Genomic DNA, 16,288 nt, shown 5'->3' with positions numbered 1-16,288 from the left:
CAGTAGCACTATTAAAATGTCAACAAGTAATAATCTCGCATCTCAATGGGTCAATCCATCAGACGTGTCGACAATACTCTTTGTTCTAGGTGGAGACGTGGTTCAAAAGGCTTACTCCCAAGCGACAGGAAAGATCTATGTTCCTGTTTGCTTCTCATTTGGATGTGTTGCCTACGCCTTTGTCGCATTAGTCGGCATAATTGGTGACGGGCGGCTTCTTGCACCACCGGATTATCCATGCAAAGTGCTGAACCTCAAGTCCGGATATCTTCGAGAGAATAAGAATTTCATCCTTGGTCGCTTACTACGAGACCTTGAAGCAATAGAGACTCGAGAAGCGAACATTGCCACCGAAGATCAAGGTTTCGATGGAAGCAGTTATGCTCTGAAGATCACAGTCTTTGAAGCTATGTGGAATAAAAATGAACGAACAGAATTCTCCTGGGGCTCGATTCACATCGTTGGCATCATAATCACTTTGATTCAGCTGACGCTTGCTTTCATACCGTTTATTGTAAATCGTACATGGAGCGTGTTGCTCATTACGGTAGCTGGCACTTTGTTGGTGCAATGGACAGGATTACTACCCCAGTGGAGGGCGGAGAAATTGCCAAACAGACAAAGATCAGACCAGGTCTATGCGATTACCTCTGGCAACGGATCTCGAGAAGTCATGGTCGTTCGTGGCTTCGGCAAATGCCTCGATCTTGAGTCTCTTGCGGCTTCACAATCGCCTCGCAACGGCAGACCATGGGAGAAGTTCCTGTGGCTATCAAGACCTCAGGAAGGAACCGATCGGAATTTATCGGTTATCCGCCGCAACACAATGCTACGTAAAGCAAAAAGATCGGATATGTGGCTATTTAGAGGAGTTCCAATCGGCTTCATCATCACGCAAGCCTCTTGCGCGTGTCTCTCAGTGCTTTGGCTACTGCTGCTGGTCAATGTTTCCGCTCGAGGCGAATTCCCAGACTCCTGGTGTCTTCTAGGTGTTGGAGGCTTGGGTATGTTCCAGAATGCCTGGCTTGCGGCGAAGGAGCTCACTCCAGAGTCAAGAAACATTCCGCTGAAACGTGTAGACCAGGTCACGGGGCGGAAAGCGATGGATTGTATCATGGATTTCCACTCCACCTACAATTTAGGGAAACCTCTGAGAGATGAATTCTTTCCGGGGGCCCTCAGGCCGGACGAAGAAGCATGGTGGAAAGGTGATGTTGAAAAGTACAACGAAAGACGCGTCTCCGAAAGGTCCAGGGGAGAACCGCGTCCTAAGCCACGTTATTCCGGCCATGAATCATTTTGGCTAGGAGATGATAATCTCAGAACAGATTCAACTGGTTTCCCGCTTCCTGCGTCAGAGAAACGGCCAGATTCAACCCTAGCACAACAGCACATACCCTACTGGGCCACAGCCACAAATGATGAGGCAGGACCAAGCACGTCGCCCAGGCCTTTACCAAGGGCACCCACTCTAGAGATGAGGTCCGATGGCAAAGTTCCACCTGTATGGGCCGCTTGAGGTATTTGAAAGTACTTTTGAAGCCTGGCTTTTGAGAATAGCCTAACAGCATAACTTGGTACTGATATTGACTGAGAGAATGTCTGGAAGGGTTGTATGAAGCCCAAGATGGAAAACCGTGGCTATTCAGGGCAGGCTGCCTTCTCTGATTAACTCATACAAGCAGGCAATCGACAGAACTTCTGAATTTGTAGCCAGTGTTGATATTGGGATTTTGAAATAATGCTCCAGGCAAATAGTAAGCTCCATATCCTAAAGGCCTTATATCAGATATTTAGTGATATTTAGGACTAGGCCTTTAATTAAACTTAGCGTTTATATTAAATAATTGGGTCGTAGTTGGTATAATCACAGAGTCACTAGACACTTGGGTCTGTCGCCATCAATCTATCTCCAGCTCTCCTGAATCAGTAGTAAGTAGCTACTGGCAAGTTCTGTGTCCTGGGGCCTATATAGAGAAATGTAGCTTAAGATGTAAGCTAAGGAACCATAGCTCACTCCAGAGTCAGTAGACTGGAAGAACGCCTCTGAAGATGGCAACTACTTGACTTTATCTAGTTGAGGAGGTACTAAACACGTTCCCGATCTTGATGCTTGTATTGCTTACTTTTATGGACAAGACACACTCTACCATGGTGATTTCATTATGGGCCGGGACAAGTCTGTGTTGAGGGAAGTCTCTCACAATACAATCGAATTCGCAGCGACACTTGTGACGCGACGGTCGAGGCCACGACTTAGCTCTGGGATCATGACTACCAGGCTTTATTGGCAGCAAAGAACGGATCTTTGGGTAATTCTATTGTGACAGGTACGTACAACTACTTGATCATCACAGATGGAAAGACTGTCAATGTTTCGTGGAGCCGCAAGTGGGGAGAAGCTGGTAGTCTTATGGACAATAGGGGGAAAGCACTTAAAGAGCATCCGAGATAGATATCTTACAGGTGCTGCCATCAACAGCCACTATCCTGACAAACAATTATGTAATGGCAAGCTTGTGAACGGCTACCAGGGCAACTCCTTTGTCTACCAATAGGTGGCCATCTATTCAAGCTGTTCTGTTATGAGCAGTTCTATCAGGTAGTTAGTGAATGGGAAGGATAACGGCCAAACTAGCAAGTCTCACGCCACTTACAATTTTTCGACCTCCACAAACAACGTTGTTCTTGCAGTTGTTGCAGACATTTCGGATCTGTTCTTCCTGCTGACGCTCCGAGAGATGAACTATTTCTCTTCTTCCTACACAGTTCTTATAAGAACAAACATTAGAGTAAGAATAAAAGAAAAAAGAAAATAGCAATCGAGAAGTACTTACCACTTTCACGCCGTTGCACGTGACGGAGTTGTCACAGTTTGCACATACGGCCTCGCCTTCGTCCTGGCGTAAGACGAGTCGATCTTTTGGGTGAGATGCAAGATTCGAAAAAGCAACAACTGTTGAAATGATCGAAAAAAATATAGTCGGCCTCATCTTGGAACAGGCAGATTAGAATAAAAAGATAGAAATGGATTTCCAGAACAGGCTCGTTATATAGATTTCTGCACTTTTATAATTTAATATATATAGATAGTGTAAAGAAAGAGACAAAGAGAATATGTATTGCTGTCCTATTTATATATAAAAAAGCTTTTACAAACCGATAATATAGAGTTAAACTTTAATATGTACTTAATACTAATTAGAACCTAATAAGACGATATTTATAGTGCACCTTCTTCTAATAGACACACCGGGAGGCTTACACCCCTGCTAGTAGTTTTAAGAATGTAACAAAAGCCTACTATAATTTCGGGGTTTGAGTGGGATTGAGGTGAAGGCCATAAAGCTTCTGTGCCGAGATACCGAAACCCTCTTGCAGTCTTAATAGAATCTGAGGCCACATGAGCGATATGTCTAGCAGTACGGAATATAGAGTAGGGAGGTCGTAGTTAAAAGTGTTTATCTCGACTCCACAATTGCCCATCGCGACAGGGCCGACCACATAAGAATTCGACAGAAATCCATTCCATCAGAACAGCCCGAACATTCTAGGAAGAATTGGAAGTGAAATATGACTCCCTTTTACCGAGCCAATTACAATAGGGCCCGTGTTGACTTTGTAATATAAGCCCGTCCTGCAGTGGCCTTGATATCGTGTCTCGAGTTCCGCGGGCGCCGACCACAAATCTGCAGTGCAATACTACTCCTGGCACGTAGAGGTACTATAAGAGAGCTAAGAGCTTGAAACTGATTGGTCAGCCTCGATTGCGTTCGTACTGTAATGCGATGTGATAATGCCAATTTCAGGGATATACAGAGTACTTACCTATAATAAGCTTTCGTCTTTGAAAAGTTTATTCCCTTTCACCAAATTCTACTACATATAGTGTAGCGCTTATTAAAATTAGTATCAATTTTATACGAAGACTGAGCCGGCAGTTAATTTCATTCACCTAAGAGCGGAACGACCGAGACTGGTACTGGCTTAATGTTATGACTTTCTGGAGTAAATAATTAATTATCGCCTTACTTTTGCCTTTTGAGAATAAGTAAGGTTCTTAGCCAGAGACTCATCTTTCCAGGCTAAAGTATATTAAAATATAAGACTTAACAATCAGCGCGCGAACGCGATGGTAATAAGGGTCATGTTTTGACATTATTAAGGCTGTTTGTTTTAGGGCATCTAGAAAGGATTGGAGCTTGGGGGTCATCACGCCAAGTCGTCGCTCTGTAATATATTACTGGCATAAGCTAAGAGAAGTCTTAAAATAATAAATACTGGCCTCTTCCAGTCTCAAATCTGCATTTTCCAACTTTTTCAAGCCTTTCTCTCTTAGTCACAATCACTTACTTTCTTCAACGTTGCTGCTCAGGCCTAGTTCAGCTTGGAAAGATGAGTTCTAAGTATCATTTCGAGCTGATCACCGGGGACACTCCCCTCTCTGATGTTCAGCAAGAAACCCTCCAAGCATCATTACGCAATCTATGCAGTCAATGCCTACCCGAAATACCGAATTATCAGGTGCTGAAAGAACCTCGTGGTACAAACTGGCTCGTGGATAAGATGGTTGTCCTCGCCCACCTCGATAACAATCTCGTTGGCTTCATTTCCGCTCTCTCTATTCCCATCCCAGACTCAGACGACCCAATCATTCATACTGGGCTCACAATGGTTCACCCTTCGCATCGTCGCTCGACTGGTTTGAAGCAGATGATGTTCAACCATCTTATATTTCACCTGCTCGGCAAGTTCCCCGAGGGCTTCTGGGTAACGACGTTGGCAGAGGTGATTAGCTCTCTCGTACACACATCGATATACACCATCAACGGATTCCCTTCTATAGAACACAACGAGCCAAACCAGACACATCTTCGCATTGCAAAGGAAATCGACCGCAATCGCGAACGCTTTTTGATCTCTCCACATGCTACTTTTGAGGAAAACACATTTGTTTTCAGAGGATCCAACGATTGGCCTGAAGGCCGGGTGTTCATGAAGGATATCGACGATCAGAGATACTGGCACCGCGACCTAAAAAGAAGCAAGTTTTATTACGATAGACTGCGAAACAATAAGGGCGACGAGCAACTGCTTGTTGCTTTCGTGGACCCTAATGTTATTCGCATGGCTATGAAGAAGAAGCATAATAAAGATCTCGTCGGGAAATGCTCCTCATTGGGAGTGAGCGAGCGAAGCAAGCTATGATTAGAATCAGACATGCATTATAGGGTTCGTGCCAGGCTTAGAAAGAAATTGACTATTATACAGAGTACAGAGGTCTCACGCCGCCCTTTTTTTGCTTTTTCTGACTTTACTAGGGTCTCTATCACGAGCCGGCTGGTTGCTACGCGTCGCAGTCAGAGAGATTTAATTCTTTTTCCCTTAGTCTATAGCGGATGTGCTATCATCTTTAGGCAGTGCTCGTTCTATAACACTTATTACCCCCAACATAGCCGAAACTCCTTATACGGTTTCAATTTTAATCCTATTATATAGGATTATAGATTAGCCTTTCCAGGCCGGTGAGACTAACGCTTTTACCTCATTCCAACCTAGAGACAGGGCAAGCCGAAACGAGTCACCAGTGGCTCGAGATTGAAAGTTCAGATTTATGGAACATGCATTGATAGGACTCAGCACTCCTTAATTCTAATAACCTGTCCTGCTATTGGCCAGATATATCCGGAAACCTCTTGAATGAAAATAACCCAAGACCCTCTTGAATGTAAAATTTGTAGCAGAGTATGCGCGATTTGATGATATTCCTATCGACTAACGTATCAAGAGCCTGCATCCATGTCGCTACACCTCTTTGTCTTTTTGATCCCGCCATCTTCTCATGGACCCCAACGAAGGAATCGGAGAACCATTGCCAAAAACGTAGTCCAGCTTTCAGCTGCATAGCCATGTCTCACCTGCGAACCCTTATCAACCAATCAAACACGACGTTTTCGTAACGGGAGAAACAAGCTTCGACCACCAAATACCTAACGTATCTTCAGCCGCAGCCACGAGATAGAATATGACGCTAAAAGGTCATTTTTAGTTCTAGACCTATAGGCTATTGATCTTACGGGACACTATCACATTTTCTGTTGTGGATTTGGTATGGTGCGTGTTCTATACGCCCTTAGCTCCCGCCACAGGGCTGAACTATTGAGGGCTGAATAAACGCCACACGGACCTGGCCTCCCCCTCTTCTGAATTCACATGTTCGTAATACTCATGCACTCATTTGGCCACTTGCAGTGAGTAACACATGCAATGCACAGCCCAAACGGTGTATGACGAGACTCTTGTGACTGGCTACATTAAGCTTCGGCAGTGACCGAGATTACACTTTGTGGAACGCCATTTCCCTCTTCTACTAGGCACCACCGCATCCTGAGCTGACGATAGGTAAGTGACTCGGGGCAATATGGAATGGAGGGGGGTACAGCTCTGTGAGTCAGCAAATTAGCTCCGTCAGATACTGTGATACCTAGCACGACGCCTCTCGCCCAACGAGTGATAGATCACAAGGAGGGATGACTTGCATGCGCCTGAATTCTGCTTAGCTTGCAGCCTGTGATTACAGGTATAAAGGGACCATGATCCCCTGCTGAAATGTGAGAGACATACGCACCATGGCTTCAGTACTCAGCAAGGAGTCTCTTGCCATTACCTTATCCATTGTTACACTACTCATTGGACTCTCTCACTTCAACATGATCTCCCTCAAATCCATCTTCAAGTCTGTTTACATTCGTCTTTGGAAATTTGTCAACATCTTTGTCCACTGGCACAAGCTCCCCACGTGGCTCGGTGTTTTCAATCTCCTCGCTCTTCGATATGAGCTCCGCGAGAAGAACCTTCACGACACCTACCCCAATGCCGAATTCCAGGGCACTGCAGCTGATTGTCCCATGAGGAACTCCAAATTTATCGCGAACAGGAACTCAGATGGCGATTTCAACGATCTGGCGCAACCAAAGATGGGTTGCGCTGGGATGAGATTCGGTCGAAATGTTCCAAGAAAGTATACCACGCCGCCAAGTCAACAGGAGCTACTCACTCCCAACCCAAGAGTTATTTCAGAAAAGATTCTTGCTAGACCTGAAGGCGAGTTCAAACCCGCTGAGATCGTCAATCTCCTCGCCGCAGCGTGGATCCAGTTCCAAGTCCATGATTGGGCACAGCACTTCCTTGTCACAAATGGCGACAAAGACGTTGAGATTCCTCTAGACAAAGCCGACAGATGGTCTGAGCGCATCATGAAAATCCCTCGAACAAAGAGAGACGATGCCCTTTCGCAGCAAGATATTGAGACACCGGCTTATACCAACGAGTGCACCCATTGGTGGGACGCCTCTCAGATCTACGGATCCACTGAAGCTGAGACGAAGGCTCTCCGAGCGAAGTGTGATAAATCATATCCCGGCCAACTTCATGTCACACGCGAAGATGGCGTGCAGTTCCTCCCTAGATCAAATGATGGCATTCCCGAGACTGGGTTCAGACAGAACTGGTGGCTGGGACTTGAACTTCTTCATACACTATTCGCGCTTGAGCATAACGCCATTGCTACGCAGCTTCATCTTTCGAACCCGAGCTGGTCGAGTGACCAGATTTTTGATACTGCTCGACTGATCAATTGTGCGCTCATGGCTAAGATTCATACTGTTGAGTGGACACCTGGTATTCTGCAGCACCCGGCGCTGCAGATTGGAATGAATGCGAACTGGTGGGGACTTTTGGGCGACAAGGTATGTCTTCTAACCCTGCTTATGATGATTGATTACTGACTGATTCAATAGCTTTGGCATGTCTTTGGCCGTGTCTTTGACAATAAATCAGAAGTCATTTCTGGTATTCCCGGATCAGGTGTTGATCACGACAATGTCCCATACTGCCTCACAGAAGAATTTGTCTCCGTCTACCGTCTTCATCCACTCATCCCCGACAACGTAGCATTTTTCAGCATTAAAGACGGTCAACACAAGGGCACACTTCCCATCAAAGAGGTTGCGTTCGAGTCAGCCCGTAAGCCCTTCGACGAAGACAAATCAGGTCTCGGCCTTTCCTTCGCTGACGTCTTCTACTCCTTCGGTGTCAACCACCCAGGTGCCATTCGAGCCCACAACATGCCCAATTTCTTACGAGACTTGAATATTCCAGGCGACAAAGACTTTCCTCGCGGTCGACACTTGGACCTGGGAACCATTGACATCCTTCGTGATCGTGAGCGCGGCGTTCCTCGCTACAACGCTTTCCGCCGCTTATTCCACATGGCACCTGCAAAGAGCTTCCTTGATCTCACAGGCGGTGATGCCAAGTTGTCTGCTGAGTTGGAAGAAGTCTACGACGGTGATCTCGAGGCTGTGGATCTTCTAGTCGGTACGCTCAGCGAACCTCTGCCCCAGGGCTTTGGCTTCAGCGACACCGCCTTCCGTGTGTTTATCCTCATGGCCACTCGCCGCATCAAGTCCGATCGCTTCCTTGCCGGTGATGGCTGGTGTCCTGAGGTGTATACTCGCGAGGGCATCAATTGGGTTCAGAACAATACCATGAAGGATGTTTTGTGTCGACACTTTCCTGAACTTGCTGCAACGCTGCACAATGTCAAAAATGTGAGTAATATTCCCAGTCAGTGATAATTCAGAAACTAACCACAATAACAGGCTTTCGCTCCTTGGACCAAGATTGGTCAGACTGCGGCTTACGCAGGTCCGGAGACTAACAAGGCAAAGAACTGAGGTTCTGGTTCACGAAAGTAAGGACCTCTTTTATTCTAGGAATCTTTTTAGGAAATGGTACGTTGGAGATATCTGGAGGTAATTTGGAATTCTTACACGACGCGAGGGCTGGCCTTTTTGATCGCTCGGGTCCCCATGTATTAGAGATTGAGCTGTAGAGAGCCAAGTATCAGCGAATTGCACCCTTCGTATACAATAGCCATTTGTCCCAAGTACTAGTCGGGGTATAACAGTCTCATTTAATATAATCCGTTCTATCTAGTAGCCAAAACTAATCAAGTATACCAAGTAGGCTCGGGATACTCTCCCAACAAAAGATATCTTCCCAGCTCCCGATTCTTATACGCCACAGGGTCATGCAGCGTATGCGTTCTCAAATCCCTCCAGAACCTATCCAACCCAACCTTTGCAGCCGTAGACCTCGAGCCTGTGACTTCAAATACTCCAGAAGTGATCTTGAGACCAGTGTCTGTCGTGACGACCTTGAGACTGGCAACCCATTCCGCGAATTCACCGCGTTGCTCGGCTGTAACAGCCGAACGATCTTTTGAGTACTTGGCGTAGAGGGAGTCAGCCTCTGCGTTGACTTTCCCGGCGAGTGCTTCGGCGGCGCGGAGGTGGGCGAAGAAGTTGCCGTAGGTGGAGAGGATGTAGAATTCGTCTGTTGCTTTCTCCTTGTTCTGATGATTTGTTAGAGAATGCTGTTATGGGCGGTATTGTTACTTACATCGCCACCAAAGGGCCAGGCACGAGTGTTCTTGAGAGTATACTCCTTCGCAAACTCGAGAGCACCAGCTGCGATGCCGAGGTAGAGGTTGGCAAAGTTGAGTTGAATTCTACATCTTATGTTAGTAAGTCTAAAGAATAATGACGCACGTGAACAACTTACGTGGGCAAGAACAGACTTGTGAAAGGAATTGCCAGAATATTAGGATCAGGCTTCTTCGCCTCAACATCCCATCCCAATGCATCACCCCACGGCGCCTCAACATTCTCAATGTTAACACCCCCGGATTCTGTAAGTCGCAGTCCAACATTATCCCAGTTATGCTTAAACTGAATTCCAGGCTGCTGTGTTGGGACAATAGCAAAGATATGCTCTTCCTTCTCACCATAAACACCCTCGAGAACAGTCAAGTCTGAGATAACACCACCGGTGCTAAAGTTCTTGAAACCGTTGAAGACAAGCTTATCTCCATTTGAAGTGATCTTGAGATCGTTGTCGCGAGGGTTCACAGCACCGCCGACGAAGTAGTTGTTTGAGATGATTAGTTTGTGCGTGCGGTCTGCTTGCTCAGGCGTTCCGACTACATTGGCGGTTGTGGACCAGACGAGATGGTAGCCGAGAAGCATGCCAACAGATCTACCATCAATCAGCATCCATCCTTCAATATCATGTAGATAAAAACTCACCCATCCGTCTTGGCAACCTCACGAATCGCTCTGAAACCAACACTCCATGGCTGTTCACCACCGCCATACTTGGCTGGACCGAGGATCTTGAGAAGGCCGGAATGCTTGAGGAGAGCAACTTCGGCCTTGGGAGACTTGTTTGCGCGTTCTCTGGCTGGAGCGTCTTTTGCTAGGACTTCAGCGACATCTTTAGCACGCTTGATCCAACCCTGAGCGTCGGTGGGGAGAGTGGACCACTGAGCCTCGTACTCCTTGTAGACAGCTGGGTCAGAGCTCTCAAAAGTGGTGGCCATGATAAGAAATGTTTGGGTATAATGACAATATGACTCTATGGAGAATAATAAACTGAAAACAGTGGTTTGAGATTCATGCTGTCTATATAGGCACACGGCTCCTCACATTGCGTGTACAGCATCGGGTATGTCGTTATCACGGCTGCAGGGACAAACGGGTAAGATAGTATGCAGCCCCAGCTAACCTCGGCAGTTGAGCAATTTATCTATGGCGATCGTTCTCCAGTAATTGTGTCAATGTCAAAGCGGTTATCTGAAGTTCGCATCCATGAGCTGATCTTCTATTGCGTGATTGGCGTCATCAAGGTTCGACTGGGGTATTGGCGTGTTTTGGTCTAAAATGATGAGATGAGCGGCACAGAGCATGCCATCCAGCATGACTAAGCACTATACTTCAATGGTCACCATTTCGATGAAGGTACTCAATTATGAAATAAATATATGATTCTATGTCTTCAGCTCGTTCTATACTATAGTCCAATCTAAAACGAAACAACCAAAGATAAGAAACAAATACAGTAAAAATGAAAGAATACTAAATATTAGAACTATCTTTAGACAGAATGATAAAGGATTCAGGATCGTTTGGTCCCTCTCAGATAATAAAATTCCCAAAAAAGGTAGCGGCACAGGCCTGTGTCAGATCTTGACAGGAAACCTTTTTCGAAGGGAAGCACCGTACAAGTAGAAGTAAATCGGCACGGGGATAAAAGCAACCGTGATGAAGGCCAACACACTATTCCCCCAGCCCAATCCAAGGTTGGCATAGAGTGTCGGAGCGGCCAGGGGCAGAAAGGCACCCGTGAGATTGCGAAGGAGAGTAATCGCTGCAAGTGCCGACGCCGCTGCTTGAGGCCCAAAGATGTCGATTATGTATGTCTGCGATGATGAATTGATGATGACGGCTCCAGGTCCGCAGATAGCGGTACCGATGATGGGCACGACCCAGTGTACTTTGTACTCAGTGGTCCAACCGTAGATAAACAAACCGATTGGAAACATCGGAGATACAAACATCATCATGATAAGTCGTCGTTCAGGGCGATATTGCCCTTCTTTGGCTTTCAAAAGGCGATCACTCAGCTTGGCAAACGTGATGACACCTATGGCGCAGCCAACTCCAACACCGATGTACGCCAGTCCGGAAACACTGACGCTCCAGTGGTAGGTATTTTCGTAGACGGTGGGAAATGTGGCGAAAAGAAGCATTGTTACACCGAAGTTGAATGCGATGTATAGTGAAATCAAAGCGACGATGGGTGATGTGAAAAGGAATTTCATCGGTCGGGTTAGGGCGTGTAGCACAAGCTTATTGACTGGAATCTGCTTATCACCGGCGGCGTGGAGGTTTGGATTGCCCGTTTCTTTACGAAGTCGAGCAGCCTTTGATTTTAGGATGCTGATAGAGCTCGTCTCGTGCATAAATAAGAAGGTGATTAGGGTGACTGCGCCGGCCTATTAGGAATATCTTCTGTTAGCCTGTTTCGAATAAGCAGCAGACGGCTTGAGACTTACGAGGATCAAAATGAGGTAAAAACACCACCTCCATCCGAGATGCTCAACAACGAAACCTCCCACAATAGGACCAAGGACCTGTTTCAATATCAGCCTACTCAATTCCCCAGAACACCGAAAGGAAACATACAGGGCCGAAAAGTGGTCCAGCCGTGAAAATAGCCATGGCAACACCCCTCTCCTCCTTCGGCAAAAGGTCAGCCACCGTTCCGCCTCCCGTAGACATATACGACGCCGCAGCCATGCCCGTCAACAGCCGAAAGACCAGAAACTCTGTAACATTCGTGCTACGCGCACAACCAGCCGTAAACCCCATGTAAAAGATTGAACTTGTCCGGTAGATGGGCATGCGGCCAAAGACCTCAGACATAGGGGGTATGAACAACTGGCCGAGGGCGAAACCGAGTGATGCTATGGTGATGGTAAGGACTTCTATTGTGTTGCTCATGTAGCCGAATTCTTGTTTCATGGTAGCGGCGCCGGGGGCGAACATGGTGGTTGCGAGATTGGTGTATAGGACGGATAAGCTGATGATTATGATGTTGGTCAACTTGTAGGCTTTGGACCAGTTGCGTGGGTTTGCGGGGTCGTTGGGGCCAGACCAGTCGACGATGTTTGGGTCTGGTGGAGGAGCTACTATAGTACTCTTCTCAATATCTTGGCTTAGATTTTCGGACGGTGTATCATGACAGCTCGCTTCTCCTTGGTTGTCGATATTTGATTCCTTTTCGTGGCCAATATTGCCCTGAACCGTTGAATTGGAACTGAATATCGTGTTTGCTTTATCAATGGAAACGGTGTTACCACGCTCGGCTTGACCTTTCGCCATTGTCGCCAGATACCTGTCACCGCGTGGTGTAATGGCTGAGGAAGCTCTTTAAAGTCTTTGAATTTTGTGCTTTATTGCCTCTTTTTATATGGCAAAATTGTTGAAAAACAAGTTACATATTGGCATAAGAGAAGAAACATGGTTCTTTTAAGGCCAAACTCAAGTGATAGCTGGCAACGTGAACCTGTTTGCCCCGGATTTGCTCCGTTGGATGTTCTTAGCAACAGAGCATCCAGCGAATCAAAATCAAAGGAAAGGATACCTGGACAAACACCTCCTGTGACTGTTATCGATCTCAAATAAGCTGTAGTGTCTATAAAACTCTTGAAATTGATCTTAGAGTGCTTCAATAGGAGGCATGAGATAAGTAATTATGATATTCAGACGATATTCCTCGTATATCAGCCCTGCTTAACTGCCTGGGAAAGCCGGAAGTGAAAAGGTGGGGCGTCGACAATTACGATCCTCTGACTGGCTCATTAAATGCTCCGTCAAATGCTCCGTCAAATGCTCCGTCAAATGCTCCGGCCATAGCCCCGCCTTTCCTTACCACCGACCATCACTTTGCTCCGTCGAATGCTCCATGGGCCGACTTCCAGTCTTGTTTTCAACCACTGTCATTTTCCACAGCAAACAAACTAAAGTTTACATTTCATGGATACTCTTGAGACTCCCGCTTATACGGATATACCGAACCAGCCGCATCAGCAGCCCAGCACTGTAATCAAAGACTCGCTGCCTCAACTTCGAGATCGTCGGAGGGAAAAGCCGCTGCTGTCATGCACCTTCTGCAGGAACCGAAAGTAAACTCGCCCGGCTATCGTTCTCGTCAGCTTTTAGGCTAACGGGTAGTTAATCAGAGTGCGATGTGACCGTCAGCTGCCGTGTAAAACCTGCACGAATAGAGGAATCGGTTTATCATGCACCTATGAATTAGGCGGGCCAAGTAAGAGCAAGGGCAAAGTCAGTGTTGGTGATCGCATCCAGCAGCTCGAAGAGCTTGTTCGTTCTCTACTGGCGCGGCAGCAACAAAATACGCCCGATGCTGATCCTGATGGTCTCATTCGAGGGTATTCGTCCCAAACCAAGCCACCGCAGAGAAATGGCAGTGCTGATCCCCCCGCCCCTGCACTATCACCCTCACAGCCCGGTAGCATGCGTCCCAGACCATATGGCGTCGGTGCCAGCTACGTCGGAAGCGTTCACTGGGCCGCCGTGCTCGACAGCATCTCTGAGCTAAGAGACCATTACGAGGAGGAAGAGGAGGCCCGGATGCTGGCCACCAATGATCATGCCTTTCTCCAAAACCCTGGGCCTAGACTACTATATGAGCCGGTTCATACCACAAAAGCTGATCTTCTTACTTCTATTCCGCCCCGGCCTGTTGTGGATCGTATGGTCGCGAGATACTTCAACACACAAGGCGTTGTGCCAAGCATACTTCACAGTGGACATTTTCTCCAACAGGTATGATATTTGCTAGGTATCGGATTATATGCCTTTAATATGAAACCTACCCTTTTCTTCCTTTTGAAATCGACTTCCTGAGTTCTTGTAGGTTAGCTGACAGTTTGATCTACTTGAATAGTATGAGAAGTTCTGTCAGGACCCTTCAGCAATGCCTTACATTTGGATTGGACTCCTTTTCAGCGTAATGTGCATTGCTACACTATTTCAACACTCGATTGACGACCCAACAGATCCAGAAATTCAAGAACGAGTGCGCTTGTTTCGAGAACAGACTCTCCACAGCCTTATATTGGGCCAGTACACCAAAGGCGGGGAATACGTAATAGAAACCTTGATTAATTATCTCATCTGTGAGTCTTTCATGTCCCAGAATGATGAGACTGGGCTGTGGCTTGTGCAAGGCATCATTGTTCAGCTCGCCTTGAGTCAGGGCTACCATCGAGACCCCAACAACTTCCCAAGCATTTCCCCGTTTGCTGGCGAGATGCGGCGGCGCGTGTGGGCTGTCATTATGCAATTGGATCTTCGTCTCTCGAGCCAGATGGCATTGCCGTGTGTTCTTAAGTCACAGCAATATGACACCGCTGAGCCGCGAAATCTGTTGGACTCGGATTTCGATGAGAATACCGCTGAAATACCTCCTTCGCGACCCGAGACGGAAGTAACACCTGTGCTATACAGCTTGGCTAAGGGGAGGATTGATAAGATAATGGGACTGGTCAACGATCTTGTCAACGATACCAAGGAGCATCCGTACACCGAAATTATGGGCCTAGACCGCAAGCTACAACAAGCTGAGGGATCACTACCGCCAATTTTCAAATGGCAGCCCCTTAGTCAATCTTTCATGGTGGCACCCGAGATCGTCATGCACCGTGTGTTGCTCCAGCTCGCCATACAAAGACTAACAATCTGGCTTCACCGGAAGTATCTCGCACCACGGTATACCCAGGCATGCTATCAACATTCGCGCAATGCTTGCGTCCAAGCAGCAATCAAGATTCTCGAGTTTCAGCAGATAGTGCTCGATGAAACACAAGGAGATGGGCTGCTGTATCCTGCAAGGTGGGCCAGGTGGATGCTCCTGTCCTCCCGGCCGAGGGCGGTTTTCTTGCTGGGCGTGAGTATTCTGTGTTACTATGTACAGCTGGCCAGGTCACGACCAGACGCTTCGCTAGATGACAGCACAGGGGCAAAGATTCACCATCTGCTAAGTAATGCGTATCCCCTCTGGCTGCACTCAACCACAGTATCCGGGGAAGTCAGGCACGCGATCGATTATCTGAGCTTCAAACGAGGGCTGCAAGAACAAGAGATCGACGTCCCTCTCGCTGACTCTACCACCGCCACGCCTCAGGATATAGATATATCGCTTGATCAGTTTATTTGGGACGCATATGAAGGTGAGTTGCTGAATTACGTCATGTATCTAGCCTTTTGTAACAGCATCCCTCTTCCCCCGATTCTATCTCGAAGCATATCTGCTAATACGGCGCGCTAGAAACTGATATTTTCTCGACATGCATCGCTGGATTTCCAACTACAGCAATAAGTGGTGGATCTATAGGACAGGGCTTCTCTTCAGGGACCAGTGTTTCAATATTAGATCAGTTTTCAATGAATTTGGAGACCCCAGACTCGGCTGATGAACAGACTGAGGAACCTCAACAGGAGCAAAACCCGTAACGGTCTATCTTAGGAGATTAAAGTGTTTAGCAAACCTGACTATATATTTAAATTCCTATCTAGTTAGTCTTTCTATGACTTTAGTAAAGATTTGAACCCTTCTACTTTCTACAACCTATAACTGACCTGTATATGATGGAATAGGCAGGTGGTCTTCTTTCTTACCAAGGTACACTCAGCCTCGTGCTTACTTTTTCTTACCTACACAACCGCAGGGCATAATCTATGGACACAAATATACATCGATGTTTTTGTCGCCCTTGCTTCATCGTCCTGTCACATCAGGATCCTAGTTAGTTTGGGACATCAAGGCTGTGGCGTGTTTCGCCCTAAAATGATGAAAT

At 46.9% G+C, this 16,288-nt stretch overlaps 6 protein-coding genes across 6 annotated transcripts; 4 read left to right on the top strand and 2 right to left on the bottom strand.

Moving 5' to 3' along the window:
- Positions 1-16: 16 nt before the first annotated feature.
- Positions 17-1,519, top strand: FMAN_08166 (uncharacterized protein; the record flags this gene model as incomplete). The annotated part of the gene is made up of 1 exon (XM_041821609.1): positions 17-1,519. One exon carries the CDS (start codon positions 17-19, stop codon positions 1,517-1,519), a length of 1,503 nt encoding a protein of 500 aa, XP_041687372.1.
- A 2,876-nt stretch (positions 1,520-4,395) lies between these two features.
- On the top strand, positions 4,396-5,208 carry FMAN_08165 (uncharacterized protein; the record flags this gene model as incomplete). The annotated part of the gene is made up of 1 exon (XM_041821608.1): positions 4,396-5,208. One exon carries the CDS (start codon positions 4,396-4,398, stop codon positions 5,206-5,208), a length of 813 nt encoding a protein of 270 aa, XP_041687371.1.
- A 1,421-nt stretch (positions 5,209-6,629) lies between these two features.
- Positions 6,630-8,738, top strand: FMAN_08164 (uncharacterized protein; the record flags this gene model as incomplete). The annotated part of the gene is made up of 3 exons (XM_041821607.1): positions 6,630-7,748; positions 7,800-8,612; positions 8,664-8,738. The coding sequence occupies 3 exons, from the start codon at positions 6,630-6,632 to the stop codon at positions 8,736-8,738; spliced, it is 2,007 nt and encodes a 668-aa protein (XP_041687370.1).
- Positions 8,739-9,013: 275 nt separating this feature from the next.
- Positions 9,014-10,444, bottom strand: FMAN_08163 (uncharacterized protein; the record flags this gene model as incomplete). Its single annotated transcript, XM_041821606.1, has 4 exons — positions 9,014-9,418; positions 9,466-9,580; positions 9,628-10,101; positions 10,152-10,444. The coding sequence occupies 4 exons, from the start codon at positions 10,442-10,444 to the stop codon at positions 9,014-9,016; spliced, it is 1,287 nt and encodes a 428-aa protein (XP_041687369.1).
- A 639-nt stretch (positions 10,445-11,083) lies between these two features.
- Positions 11,084-12,788, bottom strand: FMAN_08162 (uncharacterized protein; the record flags this gene model as incomplete). Its single annotated transcript, XM_041821605.1, has 3 exons — positions 11,084-11,899; positions 11,960-12,037; positions 12,090-12,788. 3 exons carry the CDS (start codon positions 12,786-12,788, stop codon positions 11,084-11,086), a joined length of 1,593 nt encoding a protein of 530 aa, XP_041687368.1.
- A 654-nt stretch (positions 12,789-13,442) lies between these two features.
- Positions 13,443-15,944, top strand: FMAN_08161 (uncharacterized protein; the record flags this gene model as incomplete). Its single annotated transcript, XM_041821604.1, has 4 exons — positions 13,443-13,591; positions 13,649-14,255; positions 14,377-15,661; positions 15,760-15,944. The coding sequence occupies 4 exons, from the start codon at positions 13,443-13,445 to the stop codon at positions 15,942-15,944; spliced, it is 2,226 nt and encodes a 741-aa protein (XP_041687367.1).
- Between the last annotated feature and the right edge of the window lie 344 nt (positions 15,945-16,288).

Source organism: Fusarium mangiferae, assembly GCF_900044065.1.
Source record: "Fusarium mangiferae strain MRC7560 genome assembly, contig: FMAN_scaffold012, whole genome shotgun sequence".
Taxonomy (NCBI): domain Eukaryota; kingdom Fungi; phylum Ascomycota; class Sordariomycetes; order Hypocreales; family Nectriaceae; genus Fusarium; species Fusarium mangiferae.
Note: the sequence above shows the minus strand (reverse complement) of the source record. Positions and strands in the feature narration are given on the sequence as shown.